General features: G+C 36.5%; 1 protein-coding gene across 1 annotated transcript; it reads left to right on the top strand.

The window, feature by feature from the left end:
• The first annotated feature begins 1,074 nt into the window (after positions 1 to 1,074).
• LOC100677637 (bile acid receptor-like) lies at positions 1,075 to 22,407 on the top strand. The gene is made up of 9 exons (XM_010589682.3): positions 1,075 to 1,313; positions 2,970 to 3,332; positions 4,727 to 4,867; positions 17,205 to 17,347; positions 17,448 to 17,552; positions 17,682 to 17,781; positions 19,069 to 19,191; positions 20,365 to 20,478; positions 22,328 to 22,407. The coding sequence occupies exons 1-9, from the start codon at positions 1,250 to 1,252 to the stop codon at positions 22,405 to 22,407; spliced, it is 1,233 nt and encodes a 410-aa protein (XP_010587984.1). The 5' UTR covers positions 1,075 to 1,249.
• Positions 22,408 to 22,415: the final 8 nt, after the last annotated feature.

The following is a 22,415-nucleotide window of genomic DNA, read 5'->3' as shown; positions in this document are numbered from 1 at the left end:
TCAAGTGCTTTCAAAGGAACCTATTGGATAATAAAGAAGACAAATTTCAGAGATAGATAGCATCTTCATGGATATAAAAACCTTAGCCATGAACCAATCATATGAGTAATCAATTAAAGTGAAAGATTTTCTCATATAATCTCAGGAGTTTGTCATGTACATCTTTTGGCATGATTTCAAACTAATTTTATTCTTTTTTGGTTCTTTTTAAAGGTGAAGAATTGCCTTTATCTTCTCATGGAGAGGATAAAGCTTTAGGTATGATAGAACTTTACAGTGACCTTTGTTTTCTTCTTATACCTTCCAGTTTCTTAAACTGTGATTTCCTGTTTAATTCTATTCAAAGAAGTGTTATTTTGGAGTTCCTTTCTAAGAAATATCAAGAATAACTAGTTTTCCCATAAGGGATTATCTTAAATTTTGATAATTTTTCCTTATAGCAGCTTATGAGTTTTAGGCTTTACTATTAAAACACTTTTCAAGGTCATTAATAAACTGTTTTCCTTAGTTAGGTTGAACCCAAATCAATTACTGTTTAGCATATCACAGTACTGTGAAAAGTAAATATTTATGAAAGACTTGGAAGATAAAGATAAAAGTGCTATGAAAAGTAATTGTTTTTCTTACACTTTAATTTTCTCTACCTTCATGAAAAAGTCTAACTTTACTTCCTAATTTACCTAAATTTAGAACACTCAAGCCATGAAAAGACTAGAATAACAATTAATGGAATCATCTAGTAAGTCAAAAACCGTGCTTTGTTTTACGTATATTATTTAACTGAATTCTCTCAACAACTTTGGTAGGAGAGTTTTACTATTTCTTGTCTACAGATTAGTAAAGTAATAGGGAGGTTAAATAAATGACTCATGTGTAAGTGGCGAAAGTAGTGTATGGTGAAACCTATCTACAAAGCAAGACACTTTCAAGGGCCATATAGTTATTACCAATATCTATTAAGCTATTTGTAAAGACCTGAGCAATGAGGAAATTGGCAGAATTAAATAATTTGGTGTTTAGAGTAACGAACAATGAATATTTTTCCAATTAAAGTGTGTATATAAGAGTTTCATGTATAAATTCTGCTAAATTGTTTATTTTTGAAAAGCATCAGTACATTTTTATGAAGTCATATTGATCCGATAATCAGACTTTCAAAGAGTCTATAAATCTTATGTTTCCTTCAGGTCTTATTCTGAAGAGTCCAACATTCCTGACGTGAATAAAGCAGTGAGAATTGGGTCAGAGAATGGCAGACTCTTGTCTCACTGCTTCTGATGAGTACTGTCTTGCTGAATCACCGCAGTACTATGGTATATAACAAAAAACTACCGTAAATAGACAATAAAACTTTTTTGTTATTTTTTTTTGGGGAGGGGAGGGAATTATAGTTAGCTACAGAGATTTTAAAAAAAGAAAGTAACAGTGAATCAAAAGCTCTAAATTGTTCCTTACCGGAGGATATAATTAATTAAAAAAACTGAGCAATATTTAAATATTGTAAGCCAGAATCAATTGTAAAGAAGGAAAAGCACAATAGTCTAAAAATCGTATTCAGTTTTTTTTGAATAGCATGCAAATCAGAAGTTATTTTTAGGGGTTAGCAGAAGATAATTCTTATGCAGTTTAGCAAATGTAATTCACTGAAGTTATGAAATATACTTGAATATTTTAACCTAAATGTAAGATTCCTGTAAATGGGAAAGAAGTAGAAAACAATGCAGAAAACCATGAAAAGACCCAGGCTATAATATAAATTTAACCTGTAACATTAGTTTTCTTTTAAATTTGAACTCTGGTTTCCATGCCAGTGGAACACCAGCCAATACTCTAAAAAAAAAAAAAAAAATTTTTTTTAGAAGGGTGAAAAAGGGGCTTTTAACTCTCATCCAAAAAAGGGCTCTCTTCTTTTAAAACAGAATTAGTTACATTGTCTTTACTAACAGCCTTTCTTCTGATATCAGGCTGTCATTTGATATTCAACACTCAGCATTGCGCCAGATGTTATAAGATTGCATATGATTTATGTGAATTTTTAATAAAAAGTGTGCTCTTTACTAACCTTGGTTGTGGATTTTGAGGGCAGGAGTAAGTCTAATCACCTGGTAATTCAGCACCAGAAAAAGTACAAATATTACTAGTTATAGATATAGAGAAACTATGTATTCTTGGGTCCTTAGGATTAATTGTCCTGACCTAGATTCAGTAATTCTCTTAAAAGCAGGAAATAAGTTGGTGTTTGGGAGTTGATTATAAAAATAATGCAGCATGTTATATTGCATTTTGTAATTCATATGTGCTTTTACATATCTTATTCCATTTCATCCTTATAATAACCCTGTGAAGTAGGTGAATTTATCCCCAGATAATTGCTAGTTAGAATCACTCGACAACAAAATAACAAAGAAACTGATAATTTAAATCAGGTTTATAAACTGCAAAGGAAGGTGTTAAGGTATATTAAATGGGGAGCTCAAACAAAAACTTTTTTTTTTCCTTTAAATAACCAGATAACTGAGGTAAAAGTGTATTTTAGTCTGGTTTTTCTTTTTTGGGGGGTGGGCTAATTTATTAATTCATCTTTTTTTCTGACTTGAGTGTACTGAAAACAGTGTGGCCACAGGAAGGGAAATGCAGAAGATGGGGGAAACTGTCTTCACTCCAACCTCTGGGAAATATTCATTCCTACTTAAGGTGGGAGATTGGATTGGTAGGTAAACCATTAGCAACTATTGTTGCTCTTTCTCCCAGCTCCCAGGCAACCTCTGCAAATCTCTGGGATGGTACACTTACGATGCACTGCAATTTAGTTCATTGTCTGCCCATCACCCTGGACAGCAAGACCCTGGGATGTAGCAGACATGTTGAACTGACTCTCTGTGTTGAGCACAGAACACTTTGAAATTTGAAAATGATTATGAAGTTTTGAATTTTTACTGTTTGTTCTTTTTTATGTTTAAAAAAACTAGATATTTTGCCAGAACATATCAATTATCAGCTGCAGGACTCTGATGTTCAAGAATCACCTTATTGCCAGCATTCTACTGCCCAGTTTCCTCCAGCTTTGCAGTCCCAATTTTTCCAAGGTCATTTCAACACTTATAGTGTGGATCCACAGTACAGTGGTGGACAGTATGGACTTGGTTCCTGTGAATTAAATAAGCCCACCCATGTGATTACCCACCATGCTGAAGATGGATATTCTGGAATAAAAAGATTCAGACCAATTTATTCTTCCATGAGAATTAAGGGACAGGAAGAACTCTGTGCAGTTTGTGGTGATAAAGCATCAGGATATCATTATAATGCACTTACTTGTGAGGGTTGCAAAGGTAAGAAGAAAGTTAAAATGAAATTGTAATATGTATTAGTGCTCACTGAAGAGTCACAAAATTTTAGACATGTGAGAGTGCTCTTACTTTTTAAAGTGTGAAAAAGTAAAATCAAAGAGAGCCAGCCATGTGTTCAAAGGTGGCCAGTCTGTGGGATCAAAGACATGAAAATATAATGTAATAAAGTTGATATTCGATTTCCTTTAACTTAACATTTAAATATAATTCAACTTAACTTTTGAATATAAAATTCAACAGTTATGTTAAATATTATCAAATTTAATTCAATATCATTCAATTCAACTTAACATTTAGATATAAAATTCAATATTTATATAGTAGAAGTTTGCCGTGCTCATAGGTGAATCTGATGTTGGAATAGAAAATGATTTTTTAAAAAATGATCTGAATTTTGACTATTGTATCTTTTCATGTAGTCGATGTAAATGCATGAATTACAGGTACCAGTTTTGCAAGTAGAATAAGTGGGCAAGTGTTTGATTACTCTCGCAATGCAGGGCCTTTCTGTTAAAACAAACTTGACGACTGAGGCATAGTTCTGGAAACCTAAGCTGAGCTTTTTACTCCCTTTGTTGAGTCTAAATCATGAAACTCCCACTCTTAAGTGTGTCAACAGAAGAGGAGGATATGGCAGGATTCTAAAAGGGGCATTGACTAAGCTTAACAACTTTACTCCCTAGAATGGAAGAAGAGGAAGATGGCAGGGATTATGGCACAGGAACAAGAAGTGAAAGAGAAAATGGGAAAAGGAACATCAATGCATGGATTTAGGAAGTAAATAAAAGACAGTTTAGAATCCCTTACACAAACACACACACACACACGCACACCATTGCCCATTCAATGTCTCAGACCAAATAAATTAGCAACTCTGGGGAAGTGCTAAAAAAAGGGAAATGGACAGAGGGATATATTTAGAAGAATATTTCATCCATCCTCTATGAGTTAAGGCGGAAATGTGAGGAGAAAAGAGAAAGTTTTTCTTGTGGGCTTATTTTATGTGACTACATATTCTTTCAAGGGAGAGATGTTTTATGGAATCTTGATGTTCTGTAGAACATCGTTTTAAAAATGCTTTTAGATGATGTTTTATAACCACAGTAAAAGAGAGTCTTAATGCAATGGAGCTATTAGATTAATTTTCAGATGTGATTACTGAAAAGAACAACCTTGAAATAGAATATATCAACCTGGAAAGGTTTAAAAAAAAGTCCAGATAAATGTATATTAAAGCAAATCTCCTTACTGAGGGAAAAGAACATTTTATTTAGTTAACTTGATTGTATAACTCTACAATGAAGGTATATGCTAATAAAACAACATATAACCAAAAATACCTAAGGGTAAATTAAAAAAAAAAATTGTTTTATTAGGTTTTTTTCGGCGTAGCATCACCAAAAATGCAGTGTATAGTTGCAAGAATGGTGGTCACTGTGAAATGGACATGTATATGCGCAGAAAATGTCAAGCGTGCAGACTGAAAAAGTGTAAAGCAGTAGGAATGTTGGCAGAATGTAAGTGCCATTATTTATTTTTTTTTTAGGAAAGTTTAAATTGTTTTTACTTTACTGATTACTCAGTACATTCTTCAAGTTGTCGTTTTGAACATTTATGTATTTGTTTGAATTTAAGCTAATTCTCTACCAACTGCTAAATTAGGATGGCCAACTGCCAGCCTAGGTAATTGTTTTGATAAACCCGGCTCTATGCTATATTGCTCTACTTTTGCTAATAGTTCTTCCTAGTTGGAAATCCTTATGGTTTCCTCATGTTACTTAACCTAAAGTTATATAATGCATCTGGAAAGAACAGAATTTTAAAATAATAGTTACCTTTCTTCAGCCGTGTGTCTTTAGAAGCCTGTAGGATGCCTAGAGGTATATTGGCTAATAGTTAACACACAGGTGTCAAAATTCAACTCAACAGGCAAGAGGGTGCCTAAGCTTTTTGACTCAAGTTTTTTACTTAATTTCTATGATGCCATTTAATTCTCACAATAGTACTAAGATTTTGGTCAATTTCTCCTGTTCCCAGATCTCAAAGTGATTTTAAAACATACTTTTCTTTATAGAGTACTACTGTTCATGGTTTCTATTCACGTTTAATCTAGCTTGTGCAGACACTATTTTGCACTTTTACTGTTCTATTAGTTTTCTAATAAGTGCTACAACTGCTAACCAAAAGGTCGGCAGTTCAAATCCACCAGGTGCTCCTTGGAAACTCTGTGGGACAGCTCTACTCTGTCCTATAGGGTTGCTACAAGTTGGAATTGACTCGACGGCAATGGGTTTGGTTTTTGGGTTATTAGTTTTCTGGCAATTTCTCCATTCTCTCTTTTTAATTCAATCTGTCTTCAACTACTATAATAATAATTTTCCTTAATTTTTATCAAGTTTCACACTTGTTCGATAAACAGCAATGCAATATTCCATTTATATTATACTAAAATCCAAACTCTTCAAAGTTCTTTACAAAATGGATTCCTATTATTTAAAATTCCAGGTTTGGAATAGACCTTAAGGCTATCCTGTCCGTTCAGCAAGGAGCCTTGGTGGCACAGCGGTTTAGCACTTCTGTGAAGATTTACAGCCTTGGAAACCCTATGGGGTAGTTATAGGTCACTATGAGTCCAGATTGACTCTCAGGCAATGGTTTGGTCCAACCAGCCTGAATCCTTTATTTTGTACCTGATAAATTTTGTCTTTTAACTTATGCTTCAAAATCTTTTGGAAAGAGAATCCGTGTTTATTCTTTCGAGGAAGTCCATGAATGAAATCTGCCCTCCTTCTCTTTCATCCGCTGGTTGTTAAATGTTTTAAAATTGAAGGAATTATTCCAAGGTTGAAAAAAGAGAATTGATGAACATAGCTATCATGGTACTTGGACACAGGCCTTTCTTGAGTTCAACAAATAAACATTTAAATGTTATTCAGTGCATCCAGGTGTTTCTCATTCCTTTTCCCTTGTTCTCTGTGCCTCTTTCTCTTTTTATCTAAGTTTGTCACACCATATTTGAATGCATGGGCGCCCAAATTTCATACACTAGGTAAAAGGAGTTTTCATTAGGAAAATTCTTCTTGCCTTGGCTTTTTATGTTACCTGGTTTCACCCAATAATGATGCAATTGAAATGGTTAAAGTAGTAAATACATAGTACATTTCTACCTGCACAAAACACAGGAGTCTCAGTCAGGCAATCTGCACATAGTTAGAGTTTTATGATTCCCGAGGGGGGATCGGCTGGTGAGATGGAAACATGTTTTTAGGTCCTTAGTTAAATAAGTAGCCCCTGGTGGCACAAATGATTAAACACTCTACTACTAGCAGAAAGGTTAGGGGTTTGCATCCACCCAGAGGTGCCTGGGAAATAAAGCCTGGTGATCTGCTTCTGAAAGGTCACAGCCTTGAAAACCCTTTGAAGTAATTTTACTCTGTACATGTGGGGTTGCCATGAGTTGGAATCAACTCAATGGCAACTACCAATAACAAGAAGTCAAACAGGTTAGGGCTCAAGAAAAGGTTCCACTGCCACTGGACAGCTGAAGAGAAAGCCAATAAAAATAATAAAAATAAAACTGAGCATCTTACAAATTATTTAATTCTTACCACAGCACTATGAAATAGGTACTATTATTATACCATTTTATGGTTGAGGAAATCAAGCCATGTAGAGTCACATAGCTAACTAAATGGTAGAACCACAATTCAAATCCAGGCATACTGACCAGCTCTAGTGTCTGCTTTCTTGACCATTATAGCATATTGCATTCAGAAATACAATGTGTGTAACAATGTCCCCTTCATGTTATCTAAGATTGTCTCAACAATATTGTAGGGCTGATCTTGCAGGTTAAAGATATCAATACCTCTTCCTAAATGTTTGGGCTATTTTTCTAAGCTGTTCACCATTAACAAATTTGATCCAGATTGTGGATTAAAATATTTCATAGAATTAGGTGGAGGATGGAACTCTGTGACTTACTATTAAGAATCTTCCAGCAGATTGACATTTACCCGTTAATCAACTTCCTTTGAGTTTGGTTGCTCAACTAATTGATACTTTATACCAACAATCTTGAATTCAACCTACATCTCCATTTGACTATGAACATACATTAAAAGACCTTGTTAAATGACATGTTGAATTCCGTATATATTTTGTCTAAATTATTTTCTTGACCTGTCATTCTAAGAATTCTGTCAAAGAAAGAACCAAAGTTAAGCTTGCGTCATTTGTTCTAATTAATCTATACTGGACTTTACTGATCATTGCTTCTCCTTTTGGGTTCTCATAAACAGAATTTTCAAGTGTGTAGATTTTTGTAAAATTTATCTCTCCGCTTCTTTTTGAAAATCATTATAATGTTTTCTGATTTATTGCAATTTCTCTTATTATCTAACACAGTGCCGTCAAGTCGATTCCAATTTACAGTGACCCTATAGGACAGAGTAGAACTGCCCCATACTTATTATCCACCACCCCCCAAATATCAGGCTATAATTGTTCAATTCCTTAGAATTTTTTTTTTTTCCGGGTGAAGAGATATAAACTAATTAGGAACACTTGTTCTTCAACAATTTATTCACCCATTTAGACAACCAGTTTATCTTTTGTAGCGCCAAAAGGAAGATGACTTCTGTTTTCTTTAAGTCATCATCAATATTATACTATCTATCAAGCAGTGGGTTTTCATTCTTTTTTGCCCTGAATGCATCTAAAACATGCCCTTTCCTCACACATCATGGACTCCAATATGACACAGTTCCTTTCTTTAAGGGAGTCTTTAATTTACTTTCGCCAAACAAGTTATTATTAATTTGAAGTAGCTCTGTGGTTGAAGTTCTTTACCAACATTTCAAATCAATTTTATCAATTTATTTTCCTCTCTTCCATGACTTGTTTATTCTCACCTCTCTGCCATTCCCCTCTTTCTCAGAACTAAATAAAATCTCTTTAAAAAGCCTTCCCACAATTCCATCTGACTCTAATGACTCCTTTTCTTCATAGCATTTATGTGCCAAGTTCAATTATTTTAGTATTTACTAGATTTTCTTTTTAAATTGCTTCATATCATTTTTATGGATTCTTGTTCCCCTCAAAAACAATTATTTAGGAAAGGATTAAGGCTATTTGTTTTAGCCTTAGCTAAACAATATATTTTTTATAAAAATATAATATTTTTTAAAAATAATTTTTATTGTACTTTAAGTGAAAGTTTACAAATCAAGTCAGTCTCTCACATATAAACTTATATGCACCTTACTACATACTCCCATTTACTCTCCCCCTAATGAATCAGCCCGCTCCCTTCTTCCAGTCTTTCCTTTCATGACCGTTTTACCAGTTTCTAACCCTTTCTACCCTCCCATCTCCTCTCTAGACAGGAGATACCAACACAGTCTCAAGTGTCCACCTGATACAAGAAGCTCACTCCTCATCAGCATCTGTCTCCAACCCATTGTCCAGCCCCTTCCATGTCTGATGAGTTGTCTTCTGGAATGGTTTCTGTCCTGGGCCAACAAAAGGTTTGGGGACCATGACTGCTGGGATTCTTCTAGTCTCAGTCAGACCATTAAGCCTGGACATTTTGTGAGAATTTGGAATCTGCATCCCACTGTTCTCCTGCTCCCTCAGGGGTTCTCTGTTGTGTTCCCTGTCAGGGCCATCATCGGTTGTGGCCGGGCACCATCTAGTTCTTCTGGTCTCAGGATGATGTAAGTCTCTAGTTCATGTGGCCCTTTCGGTCTCTTGGGCTCATAATTATCTTGTGGTCTTGGTGTTCTTCATTCTCCTTTGATCCAGGTGGGTTGAGACCAATTGATGCATCTTAGATGGCCGCTTGTTAGCATTTAAGACCCCAGACGCCACACTTCAAAGTGGGATGCAGAATGTTTTCTTAATAGAATTTATTTTGCCAATTGACTTAGATGTCTCCTGAAGGCATAGTCCCCAAACCCCCGCCCTTGGTCCACTGACCTTCGAAGCATTCAGTTTATTCAGGAAACTTCTTTGCTTTTGGTCCAGTCCAGTTGAGCTGACATTCCTTGTATTGAGTGTTGTCCTTCCCTTCACCTAAAGTAGTTCTTATCTACTATCTATTCAGTAAATAACCCTCTCCTACACTCCCCACTCTCGTAACCACAAAAGAATGTGTTCTTCTCAGTTTAAACTATTTCTCAAGATCTTATAATAGTGGTCTTTATACAATATATGTCCTTTATTTATCTGACTAATTTCACTCAGCATAATGCCTTTCAGGTTCCTCCATGTTATGAAATGTTTCACAGCTTCATCACTGTTCTTTATCAATGCATAGTATTCCATTGCGTGAATATACCACAATTTATTTAACCATTTATCTATTGATGGACACCTTGGTTGCTTCCAGCTTTTTGCTATTGTAAACAGAGCTGCAATAAACATAAAACATGGGTGTGCATATATCTGTTCGCGTAAAGGCTCTTATTTCTCTAGGGTGTATTCCGAGGAGTGGGATTTCTGGGTTGTATGGTAGTTTTATTTCTAACTTTTTAAGAAAACGCCAGATAGATTTCCAAAGTGGTTGTACCATTTTACATTCCCACCAACAGTGTATAATAGTTCCAATCTCTCCACAGCCTCTCCAGCATCTATTATTTTGTGTTTTTTGGATTAATGCCAGCCTTGTTGGAGTGAGATGCAATCTCATCGTAGTGTTAATTTGCATTTCTCTAATGGCTAATGATCGAGAGCATTTTCTCATGTATCTGTTAGCTGCCTGAATATCTTCTTTAGTGAAGTGTGTGTTCATATCCTTTGCCCACTTCCTGATTGGGTTGTTTGTCTTTTTGTGGTTGAGTTTTAACAGAATCATATAGATTTTAGAGATCAGGCGCTGGTCAGAGATGTCATAGCTGAAATTTTTTCCCAATCTGTCGGTGGTCTTTTTACTCTTTTGGTGAAGTCTTTAGATGAGCATAGGTGTTTGATTTTTAGGAGCTCCCAGTTATCTGGTTTCTCTTTGTCATTTTTAGTAACGCTTTGTGTTCTGTTTATGCCTTGTATTAGGGCTCCTAACGTTGTCCCTATTTTTTCTTCCATGATAAGCTTTATCGTTTTAGTCTTTATGTTTAGGTCTTTGACCCACTTGGAGTTAGTTTTTGTGCATGGTGTGAGGTATGGGTCCTGTTTCATTTTTTGGCAAATGGATATCCAGTGTTGCCAGTACCATTTGTTAAAAAGACTATCTTTTCCCCAATTAACTGACACTGGGCCTTTGTCAAATATCAGCTGCTCATATGTGGATGGATTTATATCTGGGTTCTCAATTCTGTTCCATTGGTCTGTGTGCCTGTTGTACCAATACCAGGCTGTTTTGACTACTGTGGCTGTGTAATATGTTCTAAAATCAGGTAGAGTTAGGCCTCCCACTTTCTTCTTCTTTTTCAGTAATGCTTTACTTATCCGGGGCTTCTTTCCCTTCCATATGAAGTTGGTGATTTGTTTCTCCATCACTTTAAAAAATGTCATTGGAATTTGGATTGGAAACGCATTGTATGTATAGATGGCTTTTGGTAGAATAGACATTTTTACTATGTTAAGTCTTCCTATCCATGAGCAAGGTATGTTTTTCCACTTATGTAGGTCCCTTTTAGTTTCTTGCAGTAGTACTTTGTAGTTTTCTTTGTACAGGTCTTTTACATCTTTGGTAAGATTTATTCCTAAGTATTTTATCTTCTTGGGGGCTACTGTGAATGGTATTGATTTGGTGATTTCCTCTTTGATGTTCTTTTTGTTGCTGTAGAGGAATCCAAGTGATTTTTGTATGCTTATCTTGTAAACTGAAACTCTGCTGAACTCTTCTATTAGTTTCAGTAGTTTTCTGGAGGATTCCATAGGTTTTTCTGTGTATAAGATCATGTCATCAGCAAATAGAGATAATTTTACTTCTTCCTTGCCAATCCAGATGCCCTTTATTTCTTTGGTCAGCCTAATTGCTCTGGCTAGGACCTCAAGCACGATGTTGAATAAGAGCGGTGATAAAGGGCATCCTTGTCTGGTTCCCATTCTCAAGGGAAATGCTTTCAGGCTCTCTCCATTTAGAATGATGTTGGCTGTTGGCTTTGTATAGATGCCCTTTATTATGTTGAGGAATTTTCCTTCAATTTCTATTTTGCTGAGAGTTTTTATCATGAATGGGTGTTGGACTTTGTCAAATGCCTTTTCCACATCAGTTGATAAGATCATGTGGTTTTTGTCTTTTGTTTTATTTATATGGTGGATTACATTAATGGTTTTTCTAATATTGAACCAACCTTGCATACCTGGTATAAATCCCACTTGGTCGTGGTGGATTATTTTTTTTTGATATGTTGTTGAATTCTATTGGCTAGAATTTTGTTGAGGATTTTTGCATCTATGTTCATGAGGGATATAGGTCCGTAATTTTCTTTTTTTGTGGTGTCTTTACCTGGTTTTGGTATCAGGGATATGGTGGATTCGTAGAATGAGTTAGGTATTATTCCATCATTTTCTATGCTTTGAAATACCTTTAGTAGTAGTGGTGTTAACTCTTCTCTGAATGTTTGGTAGAACTCTGCAGTGAAGCCGTCCTGGCAGGGCTTTTTTTTTGTTGGGAGTTTTTTGATTACCTTTTCAATCTGTTTTTTGTTATGGGTGTATTTAGTTGTTCTACTTCTGATTGTGTTAGTTTAGGTAGGTAGTGTTTTTCCAGGAATTTATCCATTTCTTCTAGGTTTGCAAATTTGTTAGAGTACAATTTTCCATAATAATCTGATATGATTCTTTTAATTTCAGTTGGGTCTGTTGGGATATGGTCCATCTCATTTCTTATTCGGGTTATTTGTTTCCTTTCCTGTGTTTCTGTAGTCAGTCTGGCCAATGGTATATAAATTTGGTTAATTTTTTCAGAGAACGAGCTTTTGGCTTTGTTAATTCTTTCAATTGTTTTTCTGTTCTGTAATTCATTTAGTTCAGCTCTATTTTTTATTATTTGTTTTCTTCTGGTGCCTGATGGATTCTTTTGTTGCTCGCTTCCTCTTTGTTCAAGTTGTAGGGACAGTTCCCTGATTTTGGCTCTTTTTTCTTTATGTATGTGTACATTTATTGATATAAATTGACCTCTGAGCACTGCTTTTGCTGTGTCCCCGAGGTTTTGATAGGAAGTGTTTTCATTCTCTTTGCAATCTATAAATTTCTTTATTCCCTTCTTAATGTCTTCTATAACCCAGTCTTTTTTGAGCAGGGTATTGTTCAGTTTCCAAGTATTTGATTTCTTTTCCCTGATTTTTCTGTTATTGATTTCTACTTTTGTGGCCTTGTGGTCTGAGAAGACCCTTTGTAATATTTCAATGTTTTGTATTCTGCAAACGTTTGTTTTATGACCTAGTATGTGATCTATTATAGAGAATGTTCCATGTGCACTAGGAGAAAAAGCATACTTTGCAGCTGTTGGGTGGAGTGTTCTGTATAAGTCTAGGAAGTCAAGTTTGTTGATTGTAGCAATTAGATCTTCCGTGTCTCTATTGAGCTTCTTACTGGAAGTCTTGTCCTCCGAAAGTGGTGTGTTGAAGTCTCCTACTATAATTGTGGAGGTGTCTATCTCACTTTTCAATTCTGTTGAAGTTTGTTTTACGTACCTTGCAGCCCTGTCATTGGGTGCATAAATATTTAATATGGTTATATCTTCCTGGTCAATTGTCCCTTTAATCATTATGTAGTGTCCTTCTTTATCCTTTGTGGTGGATTTAACTTTAAAGTCTATTTTGTCAGAAATTAATATTGCCACTCCTGCTCTTTTTTGTTTGCTTGATATATTTTTTTTTACATCCTTTGATTTTTAGTTTGTTTGTGTCTCTAAGTCTAAGGCATGTCTCTTGTAGGCAGCATATAGACGGATCGTGTTTCTTTATCCAGTCTGAGACTCTCTGTCTCTTTATTGGTGCATTTAGTCCATTTACATTCAGTGTAATTATAGATAAGTATGAGTTTAGTGCTGTCATTTTGATGTCTTTTTGTGTGTGTTGTTGAGAATTTCATTTTTCCACTTACTTTTTTGTGCTGAGAAGTTTTTCTTTATAAATTGTATGTTCCTCATTTTCATAGTAGTCGAATTTATGTTTGCTGAGTCATTATGTTTTTCTTGGTTTTTATTTTGAATTTTGGAATTGTTAGACCTCTTTATGGTTACCTTAATATTTACCCCTATTTTTCTAAGTAAAAACCTGTATTGCCTTGTTTTCCTCTCCGTATGGAAAATCTATGCCTCCTGTATTTAGTCCCTGTTTTTGATTATTGTGATCTTTTACCTAGTGACTTCAATGATTGCCTGTTTTCAGCATTTTTTTTCTTTTTAAAATTAATCTTATTTTGTTTTTGTGAGTTCCCTATTTGAGTTGATATCAGGATGTTCTGCTCTGTGACCTTGTGTTGTGTTGGTATCTGATATTATTGATTTTCTGACCAATTTCCTTTAGTAATTCTTGTAGCTTTAGTTTGGTTTTTGCAAATTCTCTAAACTTGTGTTGTCTGTAAATATTTCAATTTCACCTTCAAATTTGAGAGAGAGTTTTGCTGGATATATGGTCCTTGGCTGGTAGTTTTTTTCCTTCAGTACTCTCTATATGTCATCCCATTGTCTTCTTGACTGCATGGTTTCTGCTGAGTAGTCTGAACTTATACTTATTGATTTTCCTTTGTAGGAGACCTTTCTTTTATCCCTGGCTGCTTTTAAAATTTTCTCTTTATCTTTGGTTTTGGCAAGTTTGATGATAATATTCCTTGGTGATTTTCGTTTTGGATCAGTCTTGTATGGGGTTTGATGAGCATCTTGGATAGATATCCTTTCATCTTTCATGATGCCAGGGAAGTTTTCTGTCAACAGGTCTTCAACTGTTCTCTCTATATTTTCTGTTATCCCTTCCTGTTCTGGAACTCCAATCACATGCAAGTTATTCTTCTTGATAGAGTCCCACATGATTCTTAGGGTTTCTTCATTTTTTAAAATTCTTTTATCTGATTTTTCTTCAACTATACTGGTATCAATTGCCTTATCCTCCAACACCCCCACTCTGCATTCCAATTCCTCGATTGTGCTCCTCTGACTTCCTATTGGGTTGTCTAACTCCGTAATTTTACTGTTAATCTTTTGGATTTCTGAATGCTGTCTCTCTATGGATTCTTGCAGCTTATTAATTTTTCCACTATGTTCTTGAATTATCTTTTTGATTTCTTCAACAGCTTTATCAGTGTGTTCCTTGGCTTTTTGTGTAGATTGCCTTATTTCATTTTTGAGGGTATCCCTAATGTCTTGAAGCATTCTGTATATTAGTTTTTTATATTCTGCCTCTGGCAATTCCAGGATTGTATCTTCATTTGGGAAAGATTTTGATTCTTTAATTTGGGGATTTGTAGAAGCAATCATGGTCTGCTTCTTTATGTGATTTGATATCGACTGCTGTCTCCGAGTCATCTATAAGATATTGTAATGATTTATTTTATAATTTCTTACTGAGTCTTATCTTGTTTAGTTTTCTTTCAATATACCCAGATGGGCTACTAGATGTGCTGTCTTGATTATTGTAGCCTTTGAATCACTTATGTCCTATTGCCAGCTGGTTTGGGCTGTTACCAGATATATAAGCCCAAGAGTCCATTCACTATTCTTAAATAGAATCAGCTTAGGTGACCTGATTTTGGGTCACCAAGTGTGTGGTGTAGACTGTAACCTATTAACTTAGAGGAGTAGTGGTGATACCTGTGTGCACCAGAGTCTAGTAGCAGCAGTGGGTCACACTCTGCGGGGGGGGGGGGGGTGCTGACAGCCTTCCCCCCACGTGCTGGTGAGGTAGGTGTGTCTCCATTCCTAAAGCACTTTGGTGGGTGGGCTCTGCAGCTGTACCTTGGGCATGCAATGCTTGTACCTCTAAAGATTGGTAGGTGTCAGTATCCTCAGATCCCTTTGGCAGGTGGCTGGATGGTTTGGGTCGAGTTTCAGCCCTCAGTTCCCCTTTGTGGATCAGTGAGGGCTCTGTTCAATAGGTAAGGATATCAGACCTGGAAAACTTGTCTTTCCAGTGATCCCAAAACAATTACAGTCAGATCTCTTTCAGAGTTGCCTTTGGATTATAATAGCAACCTTGTTCCCTGTAGGGATGAAAGCCAAAGACTGTGGATCTCATATGCTTGGCTGGAGCTGGTTCTGTATTCTTATTCCAGTTTAGGGAAGTCAGGGAAGGATTTTTTGTCCCTGGCCAGCCCAGGAAATTCCAATGTTAATGAAGCTGCCTGGGGCAGGGAGGGGAGGGATCAGATAGATAGGAGAGAGTAGGACCCAGCAATATAGATAAAGTTACTTATCTTGCTTGGTGATGACTGTTTTATCTGAGATTCCCAAGGGGTGTGTAGCCTGTGTGCACTGGCTGGGTCGAGATTACCCCTTAGGATCAGGCCTGCATCCCATGCTTGTGCTGTCTCAGAAGCCGTGGTCAGCTCCTCCACTCCCGTTCGAAAGCCCAGCGCCAAGGTTCCCCGTCTGGGACGCCGCACTCCAGGCCCCAAAACCAGTCGCTGCCTCCCAGTGACTTCTCCTGTTAGCCCAGTTGTTGTGCTCTCTTCATGTGCTGGCTGGGCTTCCCCCGAGGTCACTTCAGGGGGTTAGGGCTGCGTCCTGTGTTTGCGCCGTCTTAGGAAGCCGTGCTCAGGTCCCCTGCAGCCAGTCCAAAGCCGGGCGCTGAGGTTTTCTGACTGGGACGCTGGCTCCAGGCTCCAAAAACAGTTGCTGCTTCCCCATGGTTGCTCATTCTCTCGTTAGCCGCGTCAGTGTGCAGCCTGCTTTCGTTGGCTGATTCTCTACTGAGGTTACCCCAGGGGGCTAGGGGTTAGGGCTGTGTCCTGTGCCTGCCCTGCCTCAGCAAGCTGCAATCAGCCCTGCCACTCGGCACCAGGAAACCGCAAATGCTCAAGGCTGTGGAGTGGAACGCCAGTTTCAGAAGCAGTCGCTGGTTCGGGGTGCAGCTTTTCGCTCCTCTGTCACTCACGTCAACTCTTTAGATCAGTGTTTGATGGTCAGGGTTCGTAGATCCTCATGTATGTGATCGATTCACTTGTTTTTCTGCTTCTTTGTTGCAAGAGGGATCCACAGTAGTTTCTACCAAGTCAGCCATCTTGGCCCCACCTATAATTTTTTTTATATAATAGATATGTTTTAAATTTTTGTGAAAAACTGACAGATACAACAAAAGGTAAATATTATACTTGGGTTAGTTTTGTTAGCGATTCATGATAATTTCTGCTGTTTAAGTACAGATGGCAGGCAGTTCAAGTTTCAAAAAATCTGTCAAGGCAATAAGCCACAAATAAAAAGTGTTCTCTTTATAAAAAGGGTATTCACTGCCATGTCTTATTCAAAAGAATAAAAATTGAACTTGGCTCATTTTAACTTTCACAAGCTATTCTCTTGGCCCTATGATATGAAAATCAGGGATAAAAGCCCATAGATTAAGTAGTCCGAACTGCTGCCCCAATTGATACTCTACGTTGTTTCCAAGATAAGATTAATGTGGAAATGTCTTTAGCATAAAAAGTCTAAATTTAAAGACTTGGGGATGCAAAATTAATTCTTAATTTATGTCTAGGATGGTTACGTACTTTTACTTAGACTAGGTAATGTGGAAGTAAAAGGAGAAAGTAATATAGTAAATTTAATTGATGCGTACATAGTTGCCCAATAAGAAGGGTTCTTTGTAAAAGGACAAATCTATGATTATATGTATGTACAATATAATTCTCATCAAGTCCAATAATATTATTTGCCCTTCCAAAGATTTTTATACGGATTTTGTAATATCACAGGTTTGCTCACAGAAATCCAATGTAAATCAAAGAGACTTCGAAAGAACTTTAAGCAGAAGAATAGTTTCCACCCTGACATCAAAGTAGAAGTGGAAGGAGTAGACAACAAGCGTGTGTCATCCAGAACTAGATCTGGAAAAGTGGCAAGACTCTGCTTATAAAATTTCTTGTTTCTTTAATGGTTATGTTTTGTTTAATAAGTATAAAAATACATTACAGTATTTTCCCTATGTTTTCTTATAGATTTGGGACAGTATGGAGCTAACACAAGAGGAACATCAGCTCATTAATAATATTGTGGCTGCTCATCAAAAATATATAATTCCTTTAGAGGAAGCAGAGAAATTTGTATGTGTTCATTACTGGCAAGAAATAACTTTAATTATGTTAGAAAATAAGAGCACAAACGTAAGAGTTTAAAATTCCAACAGTTATTTGAAATAAAACTTAGTAATCTTATCTCTTTTTGTGGGTTAGCTTCAGGAAAATGCAAATCCCGAACTGAGCTTTTCACGACTCTCAGAGGCAGCAGTGCTACAGGTACAGGGGCTAATGGATTTTACCAAGGGACTACCAGGTAATAATAATAGTAATAAAAATAAAAAGTAAGTTAATACTTAAACTCATTTTTAAAAGAGTTTCTTGTATTAAGGAAGGGAACATTTTAGGAAAACAAAAACCTATAGTTTTCCTTCCCAGCTGCTTCTAAATGTAAAAAACATGAGTATTTTATCTGCTTTAACCACTCAGCTAAACCCTGGTGGCGTAGTGGTTAAGTGCTACGGCTGCTAACCAAAGGGTCAGCAGTTCGAATCTGCCAGGCGCTCCTTGGAAACTCTATGGGGCAGTTCTACTCTGTCCTATAGGGTCACTATGAGTCAGAATCAACTCAACGGCACTGGGTTTTTGGTTTTAATCAATCAGCTAGATCAAAATCAGAATACTTAAAAATATTATTCAAATGACTTTAGCAAAGACTTAGAGTTAAGACAAACAATGTGGTTGGTTGTAAGTTTTATTTTTTTGGATTTTTTTTTTTTTTTAGGTAAAACAGAAAACAAACAAAATTCTCTAAACAATACTAAAAAAATGAAGTCACTTCTTGCCAAAACTTAGTTCTCTATTTACATGTACAGATAACTCACTGTAAACATAAACTCTTAGAGGCTACATCAACAATATTCAATTTTATCTTGCCATAAAAAGGCAGTTGCTGCCAAGTTTATTCTATATTATGGCAACCCCATGTGATTCAGAGTAGAACTTCACTTCACAGGGTTTTCAATGGCTGTGATCTTTTGGAAGTAGATCGCCAGGCCTTTCTTCCAAGAGGCTTCTGGGTAGACTTGAACCTCCAACCTAACATTTCAGTTAGTGGCTAAATGCTTAACCTCTAGGGTTTGTTCCATGCAGGGACTCCTTCTCTTGCAATAAACAAACAAAAACCCAAACCCATTGCTGTTGAGTTGATTCTGACTCATAGTGACCCTATAGAACAAGAGTAGAACTGCCGCATAGGGCTTCCAAGGAGCAGCTGGTGGATTCGAACTGCCAACATTTTGGTTAGCAGCTGAAAGCTTAGCCACTGGACTACCAGGGCCCCTGTCTTGTGATAAAAAAAAAAAAAATTTTTTTTTATAGGAAAATATCATTTCTAGTTCTGACAGAAGTGCTGCAAATATTGCCATGTAGAATCAATGATTTTATTCAAAAATTTTTTGAAGTTACGTATCACTATTATTTTTAAGGGTACATTTAGGACTCAGATCATAAGTAAGTGAATAATTCAGAATGTTAAATCCTATACCTGGAAATTGTCTTTTCATGTTCTATTTTTAAACAATTATGTGATCTATGCTTATAGGATTTGGAAGTTTGACCAGTGAGGATCAGACTGCATTACAGACTGGATCAAAAACTGAAGTGATGTTCCTTTACGCGGCCCAACTTTACAATCAGAAAGAATGGCTTTCATCAGCCTCTGAAAGTAAAAATGCCAATTAACTTAACTTTAGTGTTAATATTGAGTCAGAATTGACTTGATGGCAATGGGTTAGGTTTTTTTGGGGGGGGGGTAGTGTTGATAAAAACCCAAACCTGGTGCAGTCAAGTGGGTTCCAAATCATAGTGATACTGTAGGACAGAGTACAACTGCCATGTAGGGTTTCCAAGGAGCACCTGGTGGATTTGAACGGCTGACGTTTTTGGTGAGCAGTCAAGCTCTTAACCACTGCATCACCAGGGCTCCAGCCTTCTAATAAGCCAAAACCAAACCCACTGCCATTGAGTCGATTCCAATTCATAGTGACCATATAAGGCAGAGAACTGCCCCATAGGGTTTCTAAGGAGCAGCTAGTGGATTTGAACTGCTGGCCTTTTTGGTCAGCAGTGCAGCTCTTAACCACTGAGCCACCAGGGCCCCAGGGCTTCTAATAGTTGCTATTAACTCTGGCAACAAATTATGTAACATTGAGCTATTTTAATTATATTTTTATTTTGCAAGCTAGTGTAGGGATAAGTACTTCATAATAGCTGTTTATAGTTTTCCAGTATATTGGCTTAGCTTTTGTTTTTCTTTTAAGGAAAGTCATTCTTTATTAAAAAAAAAAAAAAAACCCCAGTTTTGTTTGTTTTTTAATTCTTTATTGCATCATAGAAAAACACATCTTCAGAGTGTCTTCCATAGGTCGTTGTTTGTAAAATATGAATTATTTCGTAGTCTAGCTTCATGTTTCAATACTGAAAGTTATGGTTACCATTCATTGGGAAAGTTTCCCATCTATCAGTTATGCTGGATTCTGAAAGAGGTAGAACTTACTATTTGTATAAAGATTAAAAAAAAAATCAGACTTTATATTTTTCCCTGTTACTAGGTGCTATGAGATTATCAAATCATTCAGATCATGAACTGAATTGTCACAATCAGACTGATGCTAGAAGTGTTATTTGTTCTATGGAAACATTTTGCAATGAAGACAATCTTTCTACAACTCTCACTGGTAATATTACACAGAATACAGAAAATTATGTTGGATGGAAAAATTTGGTTGGTATAATGCTGCATTTTCTTATACTGCCTTGAGAAAAAAATGATAATGGCAATATATTTGATTCTGCCCTATATTCTGATGAAAACACATTTTTACATTAATCTTTTCAGGTATTACTGAAGAATTTATTACTGCATTGTTTTACTTCTACAGAAAAATGAGTGAACTTAATATTACTAATACTGAATATGCTCTGCTTGCAGCAACAATTGTGTTTTTTTCAGGTAAAGACCAGTTATAACATAAGTAGTAAAATTTTGGATAAAGTTTGGCAATGAAATCATGACATTTCGTGCTAGTTATATAATTAAATTATTCATGTCTGCCAAATGTACCAATTTTGTTTCATCAAAATTTTCTTCTCTGCCAGATTATTGTCTTCTTCTTATGAGTATGCTGTAATTTCTTGCATTTTAAAAATTGCTTTCCTGACCCTTTTCAGCTACTCTCCTGTTTCCACTTTCCAGAAAAACATTTTTTTTGCGAGAGTTGTCTACACTCCTGTCTCCACTTCTTTCCTCCTGTTCACCCCTGAACCCACTACAGTCAGATTTTGACGCCGTCTCTCTACTGTACCATAGTTTGCCTGATCTGCAGTAATTTGCCCATTGCTGATTTCAGTGGACAAATTGATTTGACTTGTTAGCTGCACTTAACAGAGCAGATCATTTCCTCCCTCTTAAAACACTTTTTTCACTTGGCCTAGGTGATCACTCCCTCTTTCTTGACATGCTTTTTTTCCCCACTTGGTTTATAGGATATCATACTCTGAATGGACTTGACAGTAACAGCAAAAACAAACCGTCTCTTGATTTTCCTCCTTAGTAGCTGCTTTTTTTGAGTCTACTTTTTTAATTCCTCCTCAGCTCCCACAGTGATAAATGTTGGACTGCTCCAGGACTCAGTCCTTTTTTTCTTCTACACTCACTTTCTTGACAATTTTATTCAGTCTCATGGCTTTAAATCCCATCTATATGCTGGCCACTCCCAAGTTTATATACCCATTTGGACTGCTCCCCTAAATGCCATTCAGTAGCCTAACTCAACATTTCAACTTGGATGTCTACCTAATTAAGCAAAGAAACAATAAAACAAACCCTGTTGCTGTCAAGTTGATTCCTATTCACAGCAACCCTATAGGACAGAGTAGAACTGTCCCATAGGGTTTCCAAGGCTGTAATCTTTATGGATGCAGACTGCCACATCTTTCTCCTGCAGAGCTGCTGGTGGATTCAGACTGCCAACTTTTTGGTTAAAAGATGAGTGCTTAACTACTGTACCTTCAGGGCTCCTTGGATGTCTATAGGCATATAAAATTTAACATGGTAAAAGATAATTTACCCTCTCACCACCACGATCCTGCTATATTCTTTCTCAGTCTCACAAATGGTATCTCCATCCTTCAAGTTGTACAAGTCAAAATCCTTGAAGACATCCTTCACTTCTTCTTTTCTCTTAGACCCATTTCGAATCTGTCCAGAAGTCTTGTTGGCTCTACTCTCAGAATAGATCCGGAACTCAACTACTTACTGTCTCTGTCCCTGCTACCTTAGTCTAAACTACTTTCCTAACTAGCCTTCTTGCTTTTCTGCCCTTGCCTCTCTAGACTCTATTTTCTATACGGTAGTCATACTGCTTCTTTTAAAATATGTCATATCGTGTCATTCCTTTGCTCATAACCCCTCAAATGGCTTCATATTTTACACAGATTAAAGCCAAAGTTTTTCCATCATTGCCTATGTTTTCGCTTACTTCATCCCATCCACACTACTTTCTCACTCAGATTTTCCTTGAAAATCTCAAGCAGACTCCTGCCACAGGTTCTACTGTACTGGAAAGCTCTTTCCCCATATAACCACATGGCTTTTGCCTTCACTATCTTTGGATCGCTACTGAAATGTCATCTTATTATTGAGGTCTTCTCTGATTACCCTTTTAAAAATAGCCACTGTCCCCCCACTTCAAATTCTCATTCCCTTCCCTGCTTAATTTTTCTCTATAGCACTTGTCACTATCATATATTTTTAATTTTTAAAATGTGTATATGTTTCTTTCCCCCTGTATTCCTCCCAGACCCAGATTATAAGCTCAATGAGGGCAGGAAATTTCGTTTGTTTGTTCACTGCTGTGTTTCCAGCATAATAACTGGATGAATGAATGT

Source organism: Loxodonta africana, chromosome 3, assembly GCF_030014295.1.
Source record: "Loxodonta africana isolate mLoxAfr1 chromosome 3, mLoxAfr1.hap2, whole genome shotgun sequence".
NCBI lineage: Eukaryota > Metazoa > Chordata > Mammalia > Proboscidea > Elephantidae > Loxodonta > Loxodonta africana.
This window is presented reverse-complemented; position numbering and strand designations above follow the sequence as displayed.